General features: G+C 29.6%; 1 protein-coding gene and 1 long non-coding RNA gene across 3 annotated transcripts in view; one reads left to right on the forward strand and one right to left on the reverse strand.

The window, feature by feature from the left end:
• Positions 1 to 2,826, forward strand: part of LOC107438413 (TBC1 domain family member 12) — a 30,412-nt gene extending 27,586 nt beyond the window's left edge. For both annotated transcript variants that reach the window (XM_016050703.4, XM_043047514.3), the window contains exon 12: positions 875 to 2,826. In XM_016050703.4, the coding sequence (XP_015906189.3) occupies positions 875 to 1,068 (194 nt within the window). In that variant the 3' untranslated portion in view covers positions 1,069 to 2,826. The remainder of the gene's footprint in view (positions 1 to 874) is intronic.
• Positions 785 to 27,600, reverse strand: part of LOC139425187 (uncharacterized) — an 88,536-nt gene continuing 61,720 nt past the window's right edge. The window contains exon 2 of the long non-coding RNA XR_011636475.2: positions 785 to 1,165. This is a non-coding gene — a long non-coding RNA (uncharacterized LOC139425187). The remainder of the gene's footprint in view (positions 1,166 to 27,600) is intronic.

Genomic DNA, 27,600 nt, shown 5'->3' on the forward strand with positions numbered 1-27,600 from the left:
TACACAATTGTATGTCGCCACATTATTTATTACCTTAAACTGTCTGGAATTTATTATTAAAGGGTTGCGCTTGCGTAAAATTTACTATCGTGGAAATTCAGCTTTTTTGCGTTTTGGCTAATCTCATCCCTGCAATACACACTATAAGATGTTCCATGTATTATGTCGTTACATGTTTGAAAATCTAAAAACTTGAAAATCTAAAAAATTGGTTCTTAAAAAATTCTTATCAATTGACATGTTAGCTGAGGATGAATTTGAAATTAACTTTTAAACACATTTTTTTAGCACATAATTAGTTTTTTTAATTTTAAGAAATTGATTTCTGAGTGAATTATTGTTGATCTATAATTTTTTATAAACAGCATTTTTCAAACTTTAATTTAAAAAAAAATAATTAGTTACTTTATCTATTGAATGTTATTGACAAATATATGAAGCAACAGAACTTATTTACTTAGAAACAATTAAACTACTTTATCCATTAACTATTTATGGGCTATGCATTTTTTTAAAGCAGCAATTTCTTATAATCAGTAAAAAAATTTATAAATAGATAGATGTTGTATTGATTAATGTATTTAGCATTGAATTCTTATCAATGCTTTTTTGTTTTAAAAGCTATTATTTTACTCATTAACTGTTATTTGATAAATGTTTGGTACAGCAAAAGTTGTTTTATTTAAATATTTGTTATTGGTTTCAGACTATTAGTTAGTATTATTATGAATAAACTTGTTAAAAAATTTTTTGATTTATTTGTTAATTATTATTCATTGTTCAGTAAAACTAACATTTGTTTTATTGACCTGTTAATTTGTTTCTGTATCTGTTCTGTATTATGCATATGAGTAAATTCTATTTAACTTTTCAGGTCTTCTGAGGATGTATGAGGAGATTTTGTTAGACATGGATTTTATACATTTAGCACAATTTCTGACCAAACTTCCTGAGGATATTGATGCAGACAAACTGTTTCTTTCCATTAGTGCCATTCGAATGACTCTAAATAAGAAATCTTTCTCATGTGTGTTGCAACTCCATATTGATAATCTCAACAACAGATAAGGAAAAACAAACATTATGAAATGGATTTTCTTTTTCATCTCTTGACTTGTGTGGGCCTCATTCAGGGATTCTCAGCCTCTTCTTTAATACAGCATTTCTAAAATACACAACATTGTTACAGTGATAAGATTATGCAATTTACAACACACTTCTGATTTACTTTTTAATCCTAGATGAATTTTAAAAAATGTATTTAAGATTAAATCTTATTAATCAATTACGAATCTAATTTATTCAATCAATTAGGAATTTAATCAATTATCTTTTTCCAAAATCAAATTATTCTCTTTTTATTAATAAAAGGTTACATAAGCGTTATTGGAATAATCCAAACTAACTATCCTAATATTTAGCTTTCAGTACATTCTTTTTAGCTTGCAGTTTTCACTAAAGCTATCAGATACGCTTTAACAACAAAATAAAGTTATGCTAAAAATGAATAATTACTCTTGTCTAAAAAATATGCGTTATAAAAGTTGATGTTCAAAATCACTTATTGAGACTGTTAAACCCTTTGCTGTGCAAAAAAAAAGACCAAAATTTTAGGTGAAAAAAGTCTTACGAATTGTAGTGATTGTGTGCTGATTAAAAATTAAGCACTTCTCATTATTTTAGTGTTTTACAAAACAAGTTATTCATAATCAGCCATAATTAAATAAGTAATTCATAATTAATGGTTCATAAATAACCTTATTCTGTATAAGAATAAAAGTATAAATTTTTATTGCTTATATATTTGACAAAAAAAATTACTTTCATTGTAGAACTACCATGAGGAATAGGGTTGAGTTCTTTTATTCATAAAAAATATATTCAAGTAAAGATAATGTTTTAAAGATTTCCTTTTTTGGTGATCAATATTAGCTAGATTGTTCTGGAATAAGATCATGCTCAATTTTGGTTAAACTGAAAGTCCTATTTATTTTTAGACATTTTAGAATTTAAGGATGTTCACTGAAAGCAATCCGTCAATGAGTATTTAAAAATATAAGCTGTCAATAAAACTGTTTCTGAAAGCAATGCTTTAATAGTAGAATTAAAATTGTCCGAAAGCAATTGAAGGATTAAAGTTGTCAATCATCAGTTGCAGAGTTCAAAATCTTGCCCAAAAGCAATTTTTCTAATTAAAAGTTCAAATGTGTGAAATTTAAAAAATGCCACCAAGGTTACTGGTGTTATCTGAAAATAATGTTTTCATTTATGTATTAAGTTAGTTGTTTAAAAGCAATTATGGAGTCTTAACAGAATGCTGAAAGTACTAGATGTGTGACCTAAATCTACATTCCCCTTTTATAAGTTTAGGTTCACGACAAGTCTTGGGACTCTTATTGGCTGAGAATCGCTGGTCTATTTGAATAATGGTTGCCTTATTGCTACAAGTATTAATTATGCAAATGTAATGCATATTGAAATGCGAATGTAACGCTTATTGAAGTTTTCTATACATGAGACTGATTATTTATCTTTTATTTGAAATTGTGAATCAAATACTCTTGTAAATAAGAATTTTGTGTTTTTACATCTGTGTTATTAAAATTAGCTCTATTTCATTCTCAAAATTTATTAAATGAGTATAAATTTTATAGTTTTATTGTTATTTATCTGTGAAATTTTCATTTAAGGAAAATATGATTGTAGTGTTTTTACCTTTTTAAATTATACATGATCTGTTAATTTACATTTGGTCATTTACAATGTAATTTTATGGTTTGATCTGAATTAGCTCTTTGTAGAAAAAATAAACTGTTTTTATCCATATTCTCTAGTTTATTTAAATAAATTTTTTTCTATGAAATAGCCTCCAATGTGCAATGAAATATTATCATTGAATTTTACCCTTTTTTAAACATTCTTAAACTATTTATTCGCATTTAAAAAGTAAATTTGTGGGTTGATAAAAGCAAAATTCTCTGTGGAAAACATGAATGTATCATGAATAATAAATAATGCCTGAATTATAATACATTTAGATTTTTTTTATACTCATTACCCTCTAAGGAGTATTAAAATTAAAAATATTTGCCATTCATATACATTTTTATAATATAAGGGATACCGAGAACTATGGTATTTTTGTTCAGATTATAGAAAAGCATTTGAAAGTTATAAATATTTAAGTTATTTATTTCTTTTAAGTAAGTGGGTTATCTTTCTAAAAATCTCTTACCCGAACTATGAATTGTGTAATTGAAATTGATTCTTATATTGACAAAATAAGAATCTTTCTTAACACTGTCTGCATTATTTGATTTCCTCAATTTTTTCTTCAGATTATCCAGATTGCCTATTAATTTAAAGACTTGAACATTGATGCAGTAAAAAAAAAAAGTCCATTTTATGTATTTTCAATTTTTATAACTATGAATAAGTTTACATTCAGTTTAAAAATTCAATATAAGTTCATCAGAACTTATATCAATTTGGAGTAAGCCAATTTTAATACATTGAAAAGAATAATCTGTTTATAAACTATTGTTGATTATTTCCTTTTCACCATATGCTTAAAACTTTTTAATTGTAATAAACACAATGTTAGAACATTTGAATAATACTAAAAAATGAAATATATTAATGAAATATATATATAATGAAATATATTATAAAAATGAAATTATTATATATTTCATTATAAATACTATATAATGAAATATATAAATGAAATATTGTAATGTATTGCTTCTATCAATATCTATAGTAATTTAATCAATTACTATTCAAGTAATTTTAAGTTTTACTCATTTTTTTTTTTTTTTTTTATATAAATAAAATCTATACTGAGCCTCCTAAGATTCAGTGAAACACTGATTATTGGGAGACCATAATAATGATTAATTTAAATTAAACTAATATAAGGTACTTTCATTGGTTTTTATTATCAATTGAGAAAATCTTGCATAATAAATATAAATAATTTATTTTGCATTATCATTTCTTTCATTGACTTGTTTATTATTCATTGCATCATTCTGAAATTTATATTATTGGGGCTATGATGTTTCATTTTAAGTCATTTAATAAAGCTTGTTAATATTTATTATCAAAAAAATCTGTAAAAAAAATGCGTGCTTCTTGCTTTAAATAATAATTTAACAATTAGGATATGAAAATTAAAACTAGTAGTATAATGTAGAGTAAATGTGACAATATAGTTATGAACCGCACTTATATCATATAAAGTTTTCTTCTAAAATGAAAATTTTTACATTCGTGAAAAATCCTGCCATTTTTTAAAATTAATTAGATATTAGACATCAGTTATATTGAATTTAGAAATAGGTTAGTAATTTTTATAATGAAAATTTAATGAGACTTTTCAATTCATATATTTGGCTCATTTTTATCACGTGATATGGTTGTTTAAAGGCTTATGAACATCATCAGCAACTTTGCTGTGTCATTTAATCTTAGCTTTCTATTATGCATTTTAAGGAAACACGTTATTTATTATTATGTTAAGGTTATATTTTTTTATTTGAGATATTTTCAAGAAACATGTGGTCTGAAATATTTGCAGGTTGAGTTATATATATATGTATATATATATGTATATATATTGCATTGACTTGACTTTCTGACTTCTCAAATACAGAAATTTCAGTTACATACTAATTAAAATCAATAAATGCATTAAAGCATTTTTTGAAGAAAAAAAATTACTCTTTCACCAATTATGTTTGTTAAAGAAAAAACAAACTTTAATTGTTTTTGACACATTTTTATTTATATTATTTAAAGTTTGTGGTTTTAGAAAATAATTATGAAGTGTAAGTGGGTGTTATACAATTTGCTGGAACAGGCTCAAGATAAAAATTTAATTTTTTTGAATTCTGGAAAATGTGAGCACAGTTAAATTTTTGTAATCTATAAGGAACTATAATAGAAAATGCTGTGGTATAATGTATCTTTAAAGTAGGATATTTGTGCCTGTTATTACGAAAAACTGTTTTTCAATGTTTTTTTCTATCAATATAAACTTAATTATCTAATTATTGATGATTTAATTATTTATCTTTAATGTTAAACTAAATATATAGTGTAAACTTTGTAATTAAATAATTGTAAATTACTTAAATCATTGATTGATAAATTTTTTAATAATAAACTATTTTTATGAATTATGTAAGAATATTTTTTTTATGTGTTATTCTTTTAGTTGATTTAATACCATATTAAAAATTTGAATTTTGGGTTTCTAATATTTGTAGTTGATTTTTTTAATTAAAAACTTAGATTTAAAGAACTTTAACCTATCATTATTTTATTATTATTTAATAATGTTTTAAACATTTTAGTTTTATTCTTTTGACAAAATATAATTTAATTAATAATTTAAAAACATTGTATAGTAATTTATTACTTAGCAACCTATATGTTATATATACTTTCAATTTCTAAAATTTGGTAATAATTATTTTGGTTCCTTATTTTGAGTGTTGATTATTTTTGTAGTGATATGTGCAGAAATGGTTTTAAATTTATATTCTGCCGTTTTTGTATATTGTATTTCTCTATGTAATATATATAGACTATAATAATTTGTGCCTTTTGTATCTAAAAAATTAGTTATTCGACCATTTATTGGGGGAAAAATATGTAGAAAATACTATATTTCAGTATAGGTTAGAGTGAGCTGAAACTCCTTTTTTTTCTTCTATGATTTCATCAACTGTTTTTAAAACTTACTTTAATTCAAGAAGAAAAAAAACTTATTTTGTACTATTTTTTAAAATATTTTTTAGGTTTTTGCATAATTTTGTTCTTTGACAATTTTTTCCCCACGTGAAATATGTTCCCAATAATGTTGTATATTTTCAATGCACTCTAGTAAGTTCAAAACTGAACTTATTAATAGATTTAAATATGAGCAATAAACAATGAAGTTTTTAATTGCAGAACTGTATATGAATGCTTAATATATAATAATAAAATGCATTGTTGTGTTGAAAAAGGATCATAAATTTCTCAGTTTTTCAGCATAGCAAAAGCTAAGAACAAGACAAAAAAAAATGGATTTAAAACATTTTTGTTCCAATTTTCTTATTTCTATTTTAGTGAATCACTATACTTTTTTGACTACTAACACTTGTCGTCAAAAAATTAATCATAAATTGTATATTCAGTAGAAGATTAACTTTGCAAGGTAAACATTTAAAACCACATTGAATAAATTTCTGAAACCGAGCAAGAACAAATACTTTCTAAGAGGTTATGATTTCAAAAGCAGCCCAAATTTGATATTATTTTTGCTATTCTAATGCTCCTAATAAATTACGTTTTTTTTTTTGGTAAATAAGGAGCATTTAAGTGTGATAATTTGTGCTTCAAAGTAATTTGCATCGAAAAATTATATTAAAATTTTTAAATAATAATCTGATCCAGACATATTTTGCAATGTTCAAAAGGTAGGCTTAATGATAAGCGAAATGGTCTATAGAACTCAACTTTCTATATTGCGCAAAACGTCACGATTTGCATTATAAAGATAAAAGATTTGCATTAAAAATACAAGACTTGCATTATAAAGATCTCAAGCTTGCAATTGATAAATTACCAGAGAGATTTTGAGTTATAATTTAATGAGAACAATGTGATTGAATTTTTTAATTGATTAAAAAAATTTGGTTTTTCTGTTATTTTGTGCGCTAGTGAGGAGCTTAAGTAATTTGAAGAGATGTACCCATAGAACTCCCTCTTTGGATTCCTCTGGTCTGCTCTACACAGAGGATTTAGAAAAAAAAATTCAGCTTACCCTAATCAGTATTGATTTATGATACTTTTAGAATACTTGAAAAGATTGTGTATTAAATCTAAATTTATTCAATGTACTATGTCCATTATTTAAAATAATACTCACTCTTTATGTACAATAAAAAACCATATTTGTCTTTATGTGAAAATACATATCGTGTACTCTCTATATATATATGCATGATTTAAAAAGTATTAATCATTTAGTTTATGAATTTTGTAATGTTTTATAATTGTATCTGGAATAAAAATATTATTCATATATCAAACAACAATTTATAAAATTATTTACAAAATTTATTATTTACTTATAAGCTTGCTTTATTGTAATCATATTTGTTAATTATATTTAAATTTTATCATCTGTACTGATTGTTTGTTTTGATATGTTCTCTGAGCTTATATTTTTTTTTTTAAATTTTAAGTCTGAATGGAAAATATATTTATGTATGTTTTGAGTGAACTTGTTTTTGTTATGAGTTTTTTATTCATTGAAACGTTTAACTAATCTTACTAAATTTTTTTCCTTTACATTCATTTGTTAATTCTGTGTCTATAATTATGAGTGTTTTTATTAAGAAAAACGTTAGCTCTTATAAAATCTATTAATTTGTATAAAATTTTCATGTTCCAATTTAAGCCGTGAGCTGAATGTTTAAGATCAACATAGAAAGGATATTTGTTCTGACTACTAAGAGGAAATGTTAAAGTTTATTCATTTTCAGTGGGTACTATAATAAAAAATTTCTAATCATGTATGTTAAAGAACATTAACGAACAGAATGAGCCACAATGCCTTTGAGCTGTTTATATGAAAGCTGGAATTGAGCTGTTTATATGAAAGAAAAGGTTGCGGCTTCAAGCTCACTCATCTTTATATTTATGGCATGATTACCAGCTTTGTCTACGAAGTTAACTTAATAAAACAGTGCACCGTGCTGACCAGTTTGCGACCTTCTGCTCTTGGCCTTGTAATTCTGAAGCCTTATCCTCTATGAACCCCTGGTTTATAAAGGGCTGTTGCGGTAATGATTTGCTTTGATATAAGAATCTCACGATTCTAATTAGCGTTCTTCTGTAAGTTCGATGTACAGCTGTAAGCAAGCTGTCCCACAATTCTTCTGTCAGAAGTCTTAATGTCCTTTTTTTTGTTGGACATTTGTCCATCAAATGATTTACTATTAAATATAGATTTACCAAGATTTACTATTTAAATATAGATTTCTTTTCATAAATGTACGTGTAACTCGATCACAAATCTAATTTTTGAAATAAAGAGCATTGCTCGTTTCTGCCTTAATTGCTGGCGATGACTACCCACATTGGTTTCGCACCAGATGTACCTATTATTAACTGTGATCTACCTGTTGTACCATTACGTCATCATGGAAAATGATCACTTTTATAGCTGCACCTTTTTGTCATGCAATATCGATGTTTATTACTGGGAAGCTTGACTAAACACACGGAATGAGGAGGAATTTTAAATTAAAAATAAGTTTTTGAAATTTATTTTTGTAACTAACTTGGAATTTATTTTTTAAACAGAACTTTTTTTAAAAAATGAAGCCATTTCATTTGTCATCGCACAATAATGTGATTAAAATAAGTACTAATTCTTTTGGATTATTATTTACTAAAATAATACAGCTTTCTTAGTACTTCTTAAACAACTTTTGAAATAATATGCAACTATTTTAATGTGAAGCACTATGATACATTATTTACAAATTAAAAAATGAAGTCTAAATTACGTTTGATCCATAAATGGTTTCAGCTCACGGCCAATTATTTTAAAGACACTCCTAAGATTTTGTATAAATACACAATAGTATACTTGTTTGTTTAGATAGCTTATAGTATGTTGTTGTCTTTTTTTTACTGGCTTATGGTATGAGTGTCTCGTTTGTGCAAAGCACGGTAACTTACCCGTAATTTATGTCCCTGAGAGTTGGGTAAGTTTTAACTCTTAATGTAATTATTTCTGTGAGTATATACTATGTATAGATGTGAACTTTCTCGATTTTGGGGCCATTTTGATCAAGTCCTTGTAATCACCTGTAATATTACACTGTTAAAAACTGTAATCGCTTTTGTATTGATTACTGGGTGAGTTCACACAATGTTGCCATTTATATTTGAAAAATTTTCCAAACATCAAAATTAATTTCTAAAATTTATGTTATGACTAGTACATATATAACTTACGTAGAAAAAGAAATTAAATAAATAAATTGTGAATGTAAATTGTAAGTAAAATATTGTATAACTTAAAAATTCTAAATCAATAAAATAAATTTCAAATTCCTCTCAATGATGAAACTTTCAAAACCTACGAAGTCATAATGGTGTAACAAAAGAGGGCAAAACTAAGAGCGGTTGTAAAATCATTTGCCTTTTTCTTTGTTCTATGGGAGAAGAAATCTACTTTTTGTTGCATTAACAAAGCGTAAGTGTTATATATAATTTTTTTGTCTACGTTTTCAATTCACGGAGGGGAAAAATCTCTCGTTTTTATATAAATTTTTGAACCCAATCCAGAAAACAAGGGAAATCCTGGATCAAGTGTTGGGAGAAATTTGCCTGCGTTCAGGACTTTTTAATGGAACTAACCCGCATTTGCGTTACATTGAGAGAAAGACCTTCCACGGTTAGCCTGACGGCAAGAGGTCTCGAACCCGTGATCCGTCTACCACTGAGGATATTTACGTCAGCACTGTGGTCAGTGCAAGCCATCGCTGGGATTCAAACCTCATGAGAAGGTGATATATATAATAGATGTTTCACCTTTAATGTACATGGAAAAATGTTTTTTTGAAAATCAAAGTTTTCTGATTTAAAATGAGCTCGCCTGTATTAATTTTATAATTAATGATTTTTTACTATTTAATAATTTTTTTCATAATTAATTGTTTATTACAAGTGTGAAGTCCGCAATCGTTCATAACGTAAAATATATTGTGCAGCGTATTCAATGGTGGGGCCTTTCTGATGCCATTTTAGTTGAACTTTGCGGGTGCGGCGTATCTCTGTGAAACCGCTGTATGTAATCAAAAATTTAAAAAAAAAATTGGGCAAGTCTTTATTTTGAAACAAAATTTTTCCAAAATTCCGATTAATTTAAATTCTAAACGCATTGTTTGCTATATGTATTTTGCTACTTGGCACTTTAAATTATTGAACTATAGAAATAAAACCTATTTTTCAAAATTAAAAAAAAAATCTTAGCTCCATTTTCATAAATCTTGTTTTAATTCTTGTTATAAACTTTTCAAACATATCAAATTCATAATTATTATGAAAAATATTAAAATTACAATGTTTATAACAAACTTCACTTAAGAAATCAGTGTTTACACTAAAATTCAAAATATAATGAATATTAATTATAACTCAGAAATCTTCCTTCAAATTATTAAGTTGCGGTTTTTTTAAGCTTTCAACTTAAAGTGGCCATAACTTAAGGTAACATTTAGTGGAATCACCTTTGGAATTTTTTAAATTGAAAGAAAAATATGAAATCAGTATAATAACAATACTGTATAACTAGCAACCTATGATGTAACAGTTTTCTTTGTTGGTATTGTCAATTCCTTTGTGTAACAAAATCAGTTATTTTTGTATTTGAAAACATGTATGTATTTAAATAATGATTTTGTTTAAATATTAAGTAGCATTTATAAAGAAGAAAATATGGATTTTATTAATATTTTAATGAAATTAAGCTAGATTGGATGAAATAATTTAATCTAATTTTTTTTTAAAAGATGTTTTCCAAACAGTTTAGAAGTAATAATTATTTTTAATTAGTGATGGAATTTATATTTAAGCGTTTTCTTGAAGTTTTGAACTGTATGGTTTGTTCAACACTTGATGCTGTTTGAAATAATAGATATTAAAACTGATTTTTTTTTTTCTCGATATGCTTATTTTTCATAACAGGAAGGGGTATCCAAAATATGCTTTTGGGATTTTAGAACTGGCACTTTTCATATCGCACACCATTTAAAAAAAAAAATATTTGTTGACTTGTTTTTGGCTGTGATTTATTCGAATATAAAACGATAAAGTTTTTAGTTATTGCTTTGTTTAAAAAAAAAATCACAAATGTTATATTTATTTTATTTAGTAGTGATTCTTTCTCAATTATGATTTAATTTGATGGATGCTAATGATACATTGAGTAATATAATAGGCACTTGATAACGTCAACCAGTTGATGTTACCCTACATAAATGTTATCATTACATTAACACAATGATATACTGGTGTCTATTTTGAAAAAGTGAATCTAACAACCACTATGATCAAAAGTGTTCAATCCGTTTTCTTTTTATATTTTATGGCAACCCAACTGCTACGTAGTTACATTTTATTGCAGGTCATAGATGTTAGAGCATCATAGCAATTACGAGAAATTTCATTATTCTTTAAACTTAATTTAATATTTTTTATGTATTAAAGCAAAAGTAACTTCGCTTAAGGTGTAAATAAGGTTAATTTTGGTTTTAGATTGCATGATGTTTCCTGATGCTTTATTTATTTTTTGCTTTCCCAACTTTGTTTGTGAAAACGGCATGGTTCAATTTCTAAAATAATTAAATTTTAAACTGAGATTTTTTGTTTGCTTAATTGCTTAATGATATATATATATATATATATAATTGAAAAATGGTTTTTGATCTATTTCCTTCTGTGAGAAATCGGTGTGCTCAATAACTTCACTAACAATGAAGGTTATAAATTGCCATTTAGTGATATCAATCATAATCTATTCAATTAGCTAACAATTTTATACAGTTATAATTTCTTTTATTACAACTATTCCCACCATCCCCTTCTTACATAGTTTTTATTTTAATAATTATCTGGGTTAATAAACTGTGTAGGTTTTAATGAATCCATCCACCATACATGAATTCTAAAAATAAGCATTTAGGATCAAGCGTAATATATTGTATTCAGTTTATTGGTTTTAGAAGTGTATTGAAAAAAGTCTAAATTTTAGTATAAGGCAGTTTTCTGTATTCTATTCTGTAGAATATTTTTTCCTTTTTAAAACCGTATACTCTATACAAAATTAATTCATTTTGTTACATGGGCCGTAAAACAAAACCGTCAATTATTTCGTGTATCTCTATGTGTTTTTTATTGCAGATTCAGTTTTGATCCAAGCAATACAATTTTTTAAATTGCCATTTAAATTTTCATTATCTTCAAAATGTGTAATTTTGATTCACTGTAAAAATTGCATTATACGAAATTATAATAAAGGTCTGTATAATTTCAAAACTATATTAAATGTGTTGAGTTTTTCTTTGGCAGTGTTTTTATTTCAAATAAATTGTATTGAAAATATTTGGTACACATAGCTCAGTTGTTCTACACAACTGAGCTATGCTGCCCTTTCTCTTGGTGAAAGATTGTTGAGAAAGGAGCACTTTTGGCCATACTACACATTCTTCCTCAAACTAGACTTACATTTCAACATTCTTTTCTTTTTGAGTACCGGAGACTTGCAGAGATCTTTAAGGTCTCCAACTCCAGGCTTTGCATCTATAGGCAGCCTGTTTTTATAGGCCTTCTGAGATATGCCACCGCTAGATTTGACTTGGTACAGCCTGTCCGGAAATCGGACTTCCACCAGACTGAGTTGTATCCCATTGCTCTTGCCACTATGCACGAGAGATACCCTTGTCAGGAATGGCTGCCGGTTTTTACTGATGGATCCGCCACTTTTTCAACTGGTAGAGCTGGAGCCGGTGCTTACTCCAAATATTTCTGCCTTAGAGAACCTCTTGACACTTGGGCAGATAGTTTTGATGGAGACATGTTTGCAATCCTTATAGCTATTACAGCTATTGGTGAACCATCTGAACAAAACATTGTTATCTTCATCGATTCTCAGGCTGCGATTCAGACCATTTTTGAATGTAATTTATACCCCCCTGAACTTGAATCTGAGTGTAAACAACGCTTCGACTCTTTTCTTTGTTCTGGAAGAGAGGTAGTCCTCCAGTGGATCCCTGGCCATTGTGGCATTTACGAAAATGAACGGGCTGACATGTTGGCTAGAGAGGCTTCAGCATTGCATCCACCTTCTCATCCAGTTCCTCTTAGAAATGCAAGGCGGCTTCTTAAGAGCAAATTCAGACACAGGACAATATCTGCTCTTAGGGACTTAGCTGATCTAAAATCTTGGGCTAGCCTTCTTGATGGCCAGCAGCGCTCTCATCTTTCCCTTCTTCCCAGGGTAGAGGGAGTTGCTTGTCTTAGAATTATTACTGGACATGACTACTTGCAGGCCCATCTATTTAAAATTACCCTGGTCAATTCACCTCTTTGTGTGCTCTGTAACACTTCGCCTATGACTGGGGAGCATCTATTTGATTGCCCCTCTCTTCTTGACATTCGTTCCTGTGACGACTTTCGTGCCTCCACATCTTATGGAGCTACTTCACTATGAACTGCAAGACGCCTTATGTCTGAGAAGACGATGGCGGGCGTAATTTAAAAAAAAAAAAAATTGTTCCACACTTGTGGAGTTTTTTTTATTTTTAAAAAAAGGAAATTTAAAAGAAACACATTGAATAACTTTTGATCACATGATCTGACTTTCGTGCACTAAGGATTTTATGATTTGAGGTATGCTAATTGTTAAATGTTGTTTTCTCTTTAAGCCTGCCTTCGAACTAAAAGCTTGAACATGGAATGCGAATTTGAAGAAATGTATTAATGAAATTCAGAAATGAATCGTGTGATCGTACGACAATTGGTTCATTCAATAAAAAAAAATTTTTATTGGTTTTTATTTAATAATATGGCTATCTAATTTCATAAGAAACTAAATATATTTTCGCGATTTTAAAATTATAAATTATACTATTTATCTTAACTATAAACTTTAGTTGAAAGAAGTTAATTAATCAATAAAAGTTCAATAATATTTTTTCAAAATATTATTAATAATAATAAGCTGCATTCTTTATCGGTGAAATCATTAAAATCTATAATTTACCAAATTTGTCTGCTCACAGAAGCTCACTTTTACTCAGAGTAAAGCATCTTCAATAATAGGCCACAGCTTTAAAGATATAGACTACATTCATTGAAAATGTTGGTTTCGATTTTGTAGTCGAAATTAAAGTGATATTTCACTACGTATGCGGGGGGTTTCAACTTACGGAATTTTGCAAATTTTCTTATTTTCACTTTCGTAAGTTTGATATTTTTTCACTGGCGCATACGCTTTTCACGAGAACTGACGCTTGTGCAATTACTTTAAATCGTATGTACCGAAGCTAACGTAAATTTTCAAAATCTCCCTATTTAAAAAACAAAGAAAAAAAAGAATCGCAAGTTCTTATTAAATAATCATTTTTTTTATTTCATCATTAAATAAAAATAGCTATATTGTATAAACTCTGGCCAACGTCGTGTCTTCAGTCTGGGGACCACTTATTTCAAAACACTAGAAGATATGGAGAGTCTTAAAAGGAGCATAAATTCCCAGCACTGCCTCAATTAATATTGTTTTACTAACACCAAAACTTTTAAATTTTTTTATATGAAATATTTTGACTATTTCTGCAGATTATTTTAAATTTTGCTAAATCGAATATTGAAAAAAATGATACATTTCTTCAAGAAAAAAAAAAAAGTTCGATTTTGAGTTTTAAAAAAATGATCCCCCTAGTGTAGAAAAGCCTACTCCAGGTTTAAAAGACCCCGTTGCCTGAGAATATCGAAAACCTTCTTCTGCTCAACCTACAGCTGCGTCCAGAATGCACCTAAACAATTTAAGAAACCGACGGTCTAATGGTGGAATCGCTTTTGAACTCGTCGGTCTAAATGTTTCGGCATCGCCGGGGGTTTCGGAACTGGGAGTTTACGCGTTAGGTCAGAGTCAACGGGGGTAAGAAGGTGAGCAGGACTAGAGGAAGGGAACAGGAGTAAGGAGAAAAAAATCTTTTCCCCATTCAAAATAACCTGTCCCGCTACTGTTAGAGTTAAATGCTATGCATAAAGAGATTTTGCGTATCGTTTTTCTTACTTAAACCGCAACGTCTAATTTATTTTCTTCTCTCAATCGATTTGTAGGGAAATTTGAAGCACGAAAAGCGTCAACTCAAAACCGTAATCATGTCATCCAAAACCGTAATATTAGAATCTTCCGTGACATTATCATAACGCTTTACAGAGTTAAAATTTGATTTTATTTTTTAGTTACTACTAGTGATCTCGTTTTTTGTGTCAATCGTATCGTAATATATTAAAAACAAAAAGTAAATACTGATGCACGTTAAATCCGTCGAGTCGAAAAGTCCTCCATGTTCCCATAACAAATCAATGCCTCTGGGGGTACTGAATTGGAGATTGATCTGATTCAGGTCAAAATTACGATCTATGGATGTATGAATGGGTCCGCCCTATAAACGGGCGTGACGTATAGGCGTGGAAAAAACAAACAAAAAAAAATGTGTGAAACTAACGTGATAGAAAGAACCAATAAGTATAATTTACATTGTCTGTAGTTCTGCTGAAGTGAAGATCCAGGAGTCCTGGGTAAAACTACTCGTATTCTGAGTTGCTCACCTCACTGTAGTTATCGATATACTGGTTCCTTGGTAGCGACCCCGAAGTGTCCTTATTGTTAAAAGTCATAAATTAGTTCAAATGCGTTTTTTTAAAAAATAAAAATATTGGTTGTTCTAAATTGAAAATGACTACTTAAATATAAAGGTGTCACTTTTTATAAAGAAACACTTCTCGTGTGACTTCAAAATATTGTAATTTTAATCCATCTATTTTAAATGAACTAACAAAAATGCTCATTACAAATTAAACTTATTTTTCTGTAGTAAATTTTTTATAACAATTTTTTTTCGAAATAATTTCAATTTATTTGTTAAACAAGAGTAAAATATTACACAAGTGTATTATTCATTTAAGCATATAATTTTTTGTTTTAATTTTTTCTACCCTTAAATATGATAATAAAAGTGTTAGCTAAATACAAATATTAAAAAAAAAAATTGTCCCTAGGATATGCTTAAGCATTTAAAGAGTCATTAAAAATACATTTGAAACAAAAGCAGTTTAGCTGTTTCATTTTTCTTTGTTTTTACGAACCTTCAAAAGGAAAAAAAAAATGTTGACTACTTAATAAACTGTGCTTTCGCAAAAGACTGTCACGCATTCACGCATCGTGGAAAAGAATTTATCTTTTTTAAAATCCTTTTCTACTTTTTAAAATTCAATTGAAATCGCGTTCACACTCAACTAAATTCATTGCAGTCTAATCTTTCAATGGTTTTGTAATAAGACAGTTTCAGAAGAAAAAAAAAATATTACTTTTCGAAAAAGCCGGGGAAAAAAATTAAAATAATAAAAACGGGAGAAATGTCTTCTCAATTCAACATAGAAGTTAAGAAAAATGGCGAACAATATTCTTTTATTTTCGAAAGTCTTTCTACTCCGGTGAGCTTTATATAAGAAAGATTTTCTTTTATCCACCAAAAAATTTCCCTTTTTCTTGAGGTGTTACTCAAGTCAGTAAGAAATAGAAGTGAGCAGAAATTTCAATTTAAAACACTTTTTTTTTTTCTTTTCGCTTTCTGTTTCAACCACCTTGACTATAGCCTGAAGCATGGAGTCAATTTTCGAAAGGAGTGGATTTGATGGTTGAAGCGAAAATTTAAGTCGAAGTCTGTCCTTTTCAGTTCCTTTTCTCTCCCGGTACTGAAGTTATACCTGCGGGTGTAAAAGAGCGTTTTTTTTTGGGGGGGGGGGGTGGAGGCATTTAAAAAGTTGACCGTTTCGTGGTTGAGTTCGATTGAACCTAGATCGTCGCTCGAAAAAAAATGTAGTAAAATTATATAAATTTTATTAGAGTGATTTCTGATCAAACTTTAGTCTTGCACACTCGTAGGTTATTGAAATATTTTGCCAACCTATGACTTGCCTCCCTTTGTTTAAAGGTATTGACTGACTATCTTACAAAAGAAACTTCCGCTTAGAACCTTACTGGAGTTTGAACGATATTTTTATTCAAAAATCAAAATCCTTATCCTTATATTTTTTTTCAAAAAAAAACAAACAAGCAACGGTATGTATTTGTGTTTGGTTTCGTAGCTTAAAATACCTTTAGCACAAATTAATTTAGATATTTCAGATAAATCTTAAAATATCGTCAGCCTAGCTATTAGTTAACGTCAGATAAATCCATCTAACGATTAAGATTGAGTGCTAATGCATGAAAATCCGATTATTTGATAAAAAGAAAAATTTTCGTGTTAATCTGTTTTTTATTTTGCATTCTGTACATAAGGTTATTTTTTTATAATAAAAATATCGAACAAGTTTTTTTAATTAAAATTTTTGGCTAATAAAGGAGATTATCAAACTTTTTTACATTGTCTTACATTTTCTTTTTAAAAAAAATATGAATTTGTGTTTGGTTTTGTAGCTTAAAATATCATCTGCACGCATTTCAGATAAATCTTAAAATATCGTCTGCACAAATTAATTTAGGTATTTCAGATAATCTTAAAATATCGTCTGCACATATTAATTTAGGTATTTCAGATAAATCTCTAAATATCATCAGCTCAAATATTAGGTATAAATCAGTCAGAAAAATCCGATTAAGATTGCATGCTTATGCAAAAATTCGATGCTTTGATAAAAAAAAATTTTTTTTCCTGTGTTCTATTTTTATTTTGCATTCCGTACACAAGATTATTATTTAAAAAAAAATATGGAATACGTTTTTTTAAATCTAAATTTGGTAGATAATAATAGTTTGGTAGATAATAATATCAAACTTGTCTATTTCGTCTTTACAAACGTTTGCATTTAATGCCTTCCGGCAGAAAATGGGTTGAATAAAGTTAGATACCATTAATGCTTGTTAGCCAGAATAAATAGTTATTAGCCAACATTAGTGGTTGTTAATCAACATTAGTGGTTGTTAGGCAGCATAGGTCAGTGGTTCTTAACCTTTTTATGCCGCGACCCAAATTTGAGAAATATGTTCATGTCGCGACCCAAAAAAAAGTCAAAATTTTTTCATTGCTTTATTTTAGATTGTATTTTTAAAAAATCTGTAATCCTACGATGATGATTTTTTTTAACTTACAAATTTTTTATTTATTTTTTTAGTAATAAAGATAAACAAAAGTACTTTTCGATCCAAGGAAAATTTAATTAATAATCAAGTGTTTTTAATAATTTTTATTGACCAAATTAAAATATATTTATAACTTTTTGAAAATTATTGACATTTTAACTTATTCCTAAAAAAAAAATGAAATATCAATACATATGTTCAGTCTTTTAAATTTTAAATGCACGTCATACAGTTTTAATGAGAACCTTGTGCTTGAATACATTTTGAAAGATCTTCAAACCTCGGTTGAATGCTTGTCAAGGAGCACCTTATATCTATTTCAGGATTTAACTTGTTCCGGTAATTGTTTTTGATTACACACAGAGCCGAAAACCCAGCCTCACACATATATATTGTTGAAAAGGGCAATAATACTTTTAGGGCTTCTTTAACAATTATTGACTTTTCGGTTTTTAATTTTAACCAGAAAGCACATAAAGATTCAGTGTTTTTGTAGAAATTGTATCGAAGTGCTTGGTCCCTTTGTATTTCTATTAATTGTTCTTGAAATTGATTAATATTAACAAATTCCTCATGCAAATCACTTACATCAAAATTAAATGGCATTCGAACCCAATTATATTTGAAAACATCGTCTGCAGGGAAATATCGATCAAAGTCTGCTATTAGTTTTTCTAAGTGATTAATAATAATTTTCTGTATTTCAAAATCTGTGATATCAATATTATTGTCTTCAACAAGTAAATTAAGAGTCGCGAATGAAGCAAGTTTCTTTACTTCAACCTTATTTCTCCATAATTTGAGTTTATTTTTAAAACATGTAATTTTTTCAGTTTATTCAATAATAGTATGATTACGTCCTTGCATAGAAGTATTTAGATTATTTATTTCAAATAAAATATCTGACAAATAAGCAACTTGAGTAATCCACTTCAACTCGGAGAATTTAGATGCTAACGGGTGTTTCTTTTCACTCAAAAATAATTCGACTTCTGTCCGTAATGATAATACTCTTTGAACAACTTTGCCCCGGGACAGCCATCTAACTTCAGAATAATATAATAAATGTTCGTATTCTGCACCAGATTCGAAACACAGTTCGCGGAAAATTCTACAGTTAAGAGCTCTTGATTTGATAAAATTGACTACCGCAACAATTTCATCTAAAACGATACATAATTCGGGTGATAATTTTTTTGAAGCAGGATTTTGTCTATGTAACAAACAATGAATCGATATAGTTTGTGAATTCATTTGTTTTGTTCTTGTCGAAAATCCCTTTTGAGATGCTGTCATTGGCAGCTGCACCGTCGGTGCAAATACTGAAACACTGATTCCAATTTAATCCTTTTTCTTTAAAAAACGAATCGACCATAAGAAAAATATCTTCACCTCTAGTTGTTGTTGACATTGGTTTGCAAAATAAAATGTCCTCCTGTATATCTGTTAAACCTGGATACCGCACGTAAACCATGAGTGAGCATCTTTTCTTACATCTGTCGTTTCATCCAGTTGAATACTAAATAAACCAGCAATTTTTATAGCAGAAATAAGTTGATTCTTAATATCAAATGACATATCATTAATTCGTATACGAATTGTATCATTTGATAATGGTATCTTTTGTAATTTCTTTGAACTTTCATCTCCGCACATGATACGTGCCATGTCAATGGCAGCAGGTTTTATAAGTTTTTCAGCAATATTATGGGGTTTCTTTTGTCTTGCAATATGCCAAGCCACATGAAAAGAAGCAAGCGTAGCTTGTTTGGCAGAATTTATGAAACCACTACTACTTGGTGCATCCAAACGCTGTCTTTTTAAATGGGCTTCTTTCGAAAAAAGTATGATCTTTTCCCTCAAAGGAAAATTTTTTATGTTTTGCATCAAAATGTCTTTTAAGTCTGTTCGGTTTCATCGATTCATTACTTAATATTTCATTGCACAACACGCATTGCGGCTTGTTCAATCCTCGATCATAAATGCAAGTAAAACCTAATTCTAAAAATGCTTCCTTGTATTCACGTTTTGCCATTATTAGGGTGATTACAATTTTACAATAAGAGTCATGTGCCTTTTTTAATTATTATGAACGAGGATTAAGGGTATTGAGTTACCCAGGTACCTCATTAAGCCTAGGCTGAGTAAGCCACAATGACTTCTTCTAGGAGGTGTTGGTATTACTTATTATTTGGTGTATTTTGGTTCGACTCAGCGTGACCCAAGAAATATGCTTCGCGACCCATAGGTTAAGAACCGCTGGCATAGGTGATTCATTTTAAAACTTATACAGAGATGAATTGATATTTCTCTCGTCGATACCATGATTGTTCAGTAGTAAAAGGCACTGAACTGTCATTTCTTAATTTTATTTAAGAACTGAAGTTGAACAGCAGACCCAATTTTTGGTCTACAACTACCAATGTCAAACTCCGTAGCTTTGTAATTTTGGACCCAATCCAGAAGACTAGGGAATTCCTTTATCAGTGCCCCTAAAAGTATTGATTTGTTATGGGGACTTGGAGGACTTTGTTACCCCGACAAATTTAACGTGCACCAGTCACCATTTAATACTCGGGGATTTTTCGGCAGCCTGGATTCGAACTCCCATTCTCACGAACACGAGTTCAATGCTCTACCAACCAGGCTATTCCCGGCCTACTGAGCTGTTATCGGGAAAGACGGAGGTTTGATTCTCGGTGGCGGCTTGAAGATCGATACAAATCGATAAGTGCCAGCATGTCTGGGAAGTAAAGGTGGACACATAAATGCGGTACTGACCACATTACTACAATCAGGACATTGGTCATGAAATTGATTAGCATATCCCTCCGTAACTCCCTGGCCCACAACGGGCTGTTTGAGAGAATGCTATACTACATGGTTGCAGATTCAATAGGTTTAGGATAGCTGCGAACAGCTACATTTTCCAACGAGAGGTTTCCCTATAGTAGTTGGTCAAAAACAATTGATTTAAGTAACGTGAGCAAAAATTGTTTCAAATTCAATAACATTTAGAATTGTATTAAAAACTGTAACAGTAATATAATAAGAGTAATATAACAGTAACTGTTGATAAATTGGCATTTACGGCTAGGAGTGAACACGATACGCAAAAGAGGAATAGCTGGTAGTAAAACCACTTCAGTTATTGCTAGTTTTCGGTAGGAGAAAATCTATTCTTTTCTCCAAACTATTCAACAACATCTACTTTTTCTCGGGAAAGAAGCAGTTTTACATAAATGCTATAACTGTAAAAATAATATATATATTTACAGACATTATATTTTTTTCGAAAAAAATGCTGGAATAAATTGTCTCTCGCTTCAATTTTTGCTCTTTTCCGTCTTGACATATGTATAGAGCAGGGCTTCTTAAACTTTTTTATATAGCGACCCCCTTCAAGCTTAGGAAATTTTAAACGACCCCCTCCTCCATATAATGAAATATATATTAACCGTAGATGTAGATGTAATATCGCACTATTTTACAATGCAAATAAAATAAGGATTAAAGAATACGTACCCATTCATTTCACATATATATAATTGGAAACGTTGACGGGATATCGGTCGTAATAAAACACAATAAATAGAATGACATAAAACTATATATATATTTATTCAATAGAAAAAATAAACTTTTGTAACAATTTTTTTAATAAAAACATATTATTAACATCAAACAATATTAATGTGACGGATGTGATTGTTTATTTTTACACAAATAATTAAATCTAGGCTCAATTTGAGTTAGTGCAGATCGTAATAAATTTTCAACGTTTATTAAAGTTGAACGGTATTTTGATTTTATGTAAGTTAATGTGGAAAAGGCTGATTCACATAAATATATTGTACAAAATGGCAGTAATTTGTTCATTGCCATTTCCGATAGTAGGGGATATTCTGATTTGATTTCTATCCAAAATTCATGCACAGGCACTTGAGAAAATCTAAGTCGCAAGGTAGTATCACTTGTTAATTCGGCAAATTCTTCTTGTGCTTTTAAGTTTAAAAAATTAATTTCTTCCATTTCAATTGAAAATGGATTGCAAATCCATTGTTGTGTATCGATTTCATTGGGAAAATACCTATGCATGTAAACTTCCATATCCTTCAAATGATTAACTATAATTTTTGTTATAGGAGTATCTTTTTTTGAAATATTGTTACTAATTATATACTCGTCAGTAAATGGAAACATTTCGAGCGATCCACTTTCCACTCTGTTCTTCCATATAAGAATTTTTTTAACAAAGGCCTCAAGTTTATTTTTTAACATAAACATATTAACTCAGACTCCCTGCATTGATAAATTCATATCATTGATTTTATCAAAAATATCTGCCAAATAGCATAGCTTGAGAAGCCATAAATTATCTTGAAAATAATCGGCCAAATTAGAATTTTGCTCTGTTAGAAATATAAGAACTTCATCTTTTAAAGTTAATAATCGTTTCAAACTTCGACCTCTTGATAGCCACCTAACTTCAGCATGTAGCAATAAACTTGTATAATCCGAATCCATATCAATGCACAAATTTTTAAACAATCGACTATTAAGTGCTCGACTTTTAATAAAGTTAATGATTTTGACTGCATCAAAAAACACAGTGTTTAATTCTGGTGCAATTTTTTTAACAACAAGTGCCTCTCGGTGAATCATACAATGTGTAAATGTAATATGATCATTTCCAGCTTTAACAAATGCTGTAAAACCAAGATCTTGTCCGGTCATTGCTGCAGCACCGTCAGTGCACACACCAACACAATTTTTCCAATTTAATCCTTCTTTTTCAAAAAACTCATTTACTTTTTTATATATATCTTTTCCACGAGTATGACCTTCCAGAGGACGACAAAACAGTATATCTTCATGAATGCTTCCCTCATAAATATATCTTACAAAAAGTAACAACTGTGCCATTTTTGAAATGTCTGTCGACTCGTCCAGTTGTATTGCAAACTTTGAGCTGTCTTTAAGCCTCATAAGAAGCTGTTGAAATTGATCATTGCTAATGTCTGAAATTCTTTTGGACACAGTGTCATTTGATAATGGAATTTTACTAATTTCAGCAGCATACTGTTTTCCATGAACAATTTCAGACATTCTTATAGCTGCAGGTAGTAAAAGTTGCTCTCCAATAGTAAAAGGCTTTTTCGTTTTTGCTATCAAATACGAAACTTCATACGATGCCAATAGATATTTATCATTCAAAGTAACATACTTCTCCAAAGTGTTCTTTTCTTTATTTGATGTTTGCAAAAGACGCTCAAAATATTCTATTGGCTTTTTTGATAACGTTGCATGTTTAGTATTCAAATGTCGTTGCAGTTTTGACGGTTTCATGCTTTCTGCAGCCAAAACTTCTTTGCAAATTAAGCACACTGGTTGTTCTTCATTGTTGTGAGAAGAGCATGTGAAGCCATACTGCAAATATTATTTGTCATATTTTCTTTTTTTTGTTTTGCTAGAAGTCGGATTTGAAGCACTGCAACTTGGTTGTGACGGCGTGGCAGACTTATTAGTTGGAATTTTAATTAGCCATTTATCCATGATGGTTAAATAATAATAAATAATTAAACAAAATGTAGTTGAATTTTAACGTAATAATTAAAAACACCAACTGAAAATTACACAGTAAATACACACATGTCACTACGAAGACAAAGCTGAGTCCAAACTGAAGTACAAACAGAAAAATAACTACACTCGAATCTTTACCAGTGCAATGACAACAAATTACGATCAGATCAACCCCGACGCATGGCGCGTTCAAAGTGTGCAGCGCACAAAGGCACCGTATCACAAAGACGCCGAAAAAGAAGCTTTCATTTAATTTTTTTTATTATTCTTTTATAAAAATAATATGCCGATTCGCCTAGCCTAGCTTGATTATGCTTCCGTATTGTATGTGTAAGCTGTAAGGCGACGCGGCGTCTGGGTACTTATAATCACTAAGTTATCTTGCAAACACTGACGCCGGCGGCCAGACATCAATGTCGAACGTTCAGTTGAAAATCGAGGAGCGCGTTGTATTTATTATTTTAAATGCTACTTCCATATTTTCATTTATAGGCCCTACATAACAGTTTTGCATTGCCACTTTTTTCAAAAAATAGTTATAATAAAACTACAATAGTATTTTGTATGATTTTTATTTGTATTTATATTTGTACGTAGTGTGTATACTAATTTTAAAATTTTATTTATAATGATTGAAAAGTATCAGATCTTTGCGACCCCCTTTCAGTAGTCTCGCGACCCCCCTGGGGGTCGCGACCCACAGTTTAAGAAGCCCTGGTATAGAGAACTGCTTCCGGCCCTTTTCCTCAATCGTTATACAGTTATTTGGATTTGAAGTTGTATTAGAGATGGCAGAGGTTTAAAAATGTAGGAAAAGCGACGGAAACTTAATTCATCTTTATTTATTTAATATATTTAGTTAATTTATCGTAACTACCGTGACTTGCATTGCAAAATAAATATATATATGCAAAAATATGACCTTATATGACCTTGAAAAATATTACCTATGCAAAAATATATCCTTACAAAAATATGACCTTCAAGAGGAAGTCAAAAGAATTATGCTAGTGAAGTTGCAATTTTTACTCTTTTATTAGGTTTTTGCTTTTTATAAGTCCTCTTTTCTTACAGTTTTAGGCCATCACGGAGATGGTTGGAGAATGAAATGAACGGAAAGTCACAGCTACTACATTTCCAACAACTAAGCTAATATCTCGCCAACAATTTAGAAGAGATAACTGGAACAAAGTGGCTTTTTATATGAATGCTGTTTCAATCATTCACACGTAGTGGTGATCAAAATAATTTTAAATCAAATTTTTTAAACAGAGAATCATACATTAAAACATAAACTTTGCTACCATTAGAAGAAACTTTGCTACTACTAGAAGGAGAATAGTTGGCAGAGACTCCTACGGATTCTCCGTGGTTTTAGAAAATATATTTCTTAGTGATAACGAGGTTACCACTAGGTTAATGCATTTATATTTTAATAAATTAGAACTAAAAAATTTTTGACCACGACCAAACACAAGTAATTAAAACCGATGCACATAAGGTCATATCGACGAATTCTTTCGTTTCCGCAGTTCGTGAAGTTACAGCCCTGGGTGCACTAATTATTGGTAAGCTGATATTCGGCAGATTGTTTAAGTGTTACATATAATATTTGGAGATTTTGTAAGAAATATCAATAAAAATGCAATCGACTTACAAATTTGATTTTTTATTGAAATAAATATTATTTAAAAAGTAAAAAAATGGTATTTGTCAACGACCTTTTTGTTTATTTGTTTTTTGTTATTTATTTTAAATTTTAAGGAAATATTTATTTGAAATGCAGTTTTAGTTAGAATTGGGTACTTCCACTTCAAGACGAAGACCTTTCTTACCCACACACGTGACCTAGGACGTCAGCTTATCTTTATCAGCCAAAGGGCGTAAGCTAAGCGAAGTTTCTCTACATAAGTTAGAATGTCAAGTAACCATAAGTTAATTGAATACAGAGACGTATCGCAAATCGAATTATTTGAAATAAAATTCTTTCTCGTCTTTCACTTAACTTAGACTTATTATTTGTTTACGTATTTTTGTACTTATGTATTTTATGGTAACCGTATGTATTTATGTATTTTATGGTAACCGTATGTATTTACGTATTTTATGGTAACCGTAATATATTTTTGTTTTGTGTACCTGGCAACTTTGATGCATAATTAGTTTGTTTATGTTCCACAAGGCTTCATACCTGTCCTCGTGTTAAGTCTCTGTGAAAATATATAGTGAAGTCTTGGAGAAAGAATTGTCACTTGAAAGAACTGATACTTGACTGGTTTGGATTACTTGAAATAAAAAGAACAGTTGCTATCATAAATACCACGTTCCAATAACCTATCAGGGCCGAGATTGCCACACTACGTCACTAACATCAATATTTTTTTTTAAAAAAAGTTACAAATTTTTTATTCTAAAATTTTCATACTTCTCTAAAATTTTGAAAATCTAAGAAAAAATAGAAATCCTTTCTCAGTTATACTTAAAGCGTATATTGGATCTTCTTAGCGAAAAAGCGGAACATTTTTGCGTATGCACTCTGAAGCTAAAACAACGCTATTGTTAGAGATTACTCTTTGCAAAATCTTTAAATTATCTACCTATCTAAATTATATTAAACCTTACCGCGTATGCATTATGTAGTATAATGGAGGAAATTTCTTATTCGCGTTGGCTATAAAAAAAAAACTTAAATATCCAGAAAGTTAGCAGTCGTAAACGTGAACGCTTAAACGTAAAATAAAATTTTTCAATGAAAATTCTTATCTCACGTAAGGAATGAAAAGGTGAAACAAACTGAACTACACGTTTTTTTATTTTATTTTATAACCGTCTTTAAACAGCACGTTCAATTTTGGGTTCATGACTACTAATGTTCAACTCCTGTAATTTTGAACCAATCCAGTAGACAAGGACACTCCTGGATCAGTACTCCCAGAGATATGATTTGTTATGGGAACATGGAGGTCTTCGTGATCTGACAAATTTAACATGCATCAGTCACCATTTACTACACGGGGAGTCTTCGGCCGGCGGGGATCGAATCCACGACCTCTTGGACATGGGCCCAGTGCCCTACCAACCAGACTATCCTGGCCAAGCTACATGTTTTATTTTATTTTATAACCGTCGTTGAACAGTCGACCCATTTTTATGGGTTTACGACACTACTAATGTTCAACTCCGTAGCCTTGTAATTTTGAACCCAATCCAAAAGACAAGGGAACTCCTGGATCGAGTATTGGGAGAAATTTGCCTTCGTGGGGAACTTTTTGATAAAACTGACCCGAATTTGCGTTACACGCAGAGGAAGATCACGAGAACCTATCACGGTTAGCCTGACCGCAAGGGGACTCTAACCCACGATACCACTGAGGATATTTCACGTCAGCCCTGTGGTCGGTGCAAGACGGATGCGGAATTCGTATCGACTGGGATTCGAACCCGGCTCGCCTCATTGGAAGGCGAGATCTCTATCCCCTGAGCCATCGTGGCTCAAGCTACATGTTTGACTTGAATGAGAGGTTATAAGAGAACAATTCATGTAAATAAACTGTTCCATATTTTCGTTTTAGTTTTCCTTATTAATTTAAGCGCGATAATTTTGAGCTATATTTCAGTTTTAATTATTACTTTATAATTACTGTGTTAATTAAGTGAAAGGTGCGTTTCATCAACAAAGATCGACCAGATAATCTGTTTTATTTCTTCCTTTTTCTCTAACCTTTTTTTTTGTTTTTGGGTTTTACATAGTTTCCGAGTTTATGTTACAATAAAGAATTTCAAAGTGTCAAAAATAATCATTCCGGTACGTACAACTGGGTAAACTAATATTTATTTATTTATTTTAACTTTTAATGTAAAATTTGCTTAGAGAAGAATTTATTCATTTTTTTATATATATTTACATTTTTATTAATTATATTTTACTCCTTTATTTTTCAATTTGAAAAAAAAACTTGTTTGAATTTTATTTTTCTCCTTCTGATTTTAATGTAGAGTAAAAATGTGACTTACATTTTATTTTATCATTGACAGTGTAAAATTTGCACAGAGAAGAATCTTGTTCG

Source organism: Parasteatoda tepidariorum, chromosome 6 (genome assembly GCF_982258835.1).
Source record: "Parasteatoda tepidariorum strain Cologne lab strain chromosome 6, Ptep-v5.0, whole genome shotgun sequence".
NCBI lineage: Eukaryota > Metazoa > Arthropoda > Arachnida > Araneae > Theridiidae > Parasteatoda > Parasteatoda tepidariorum.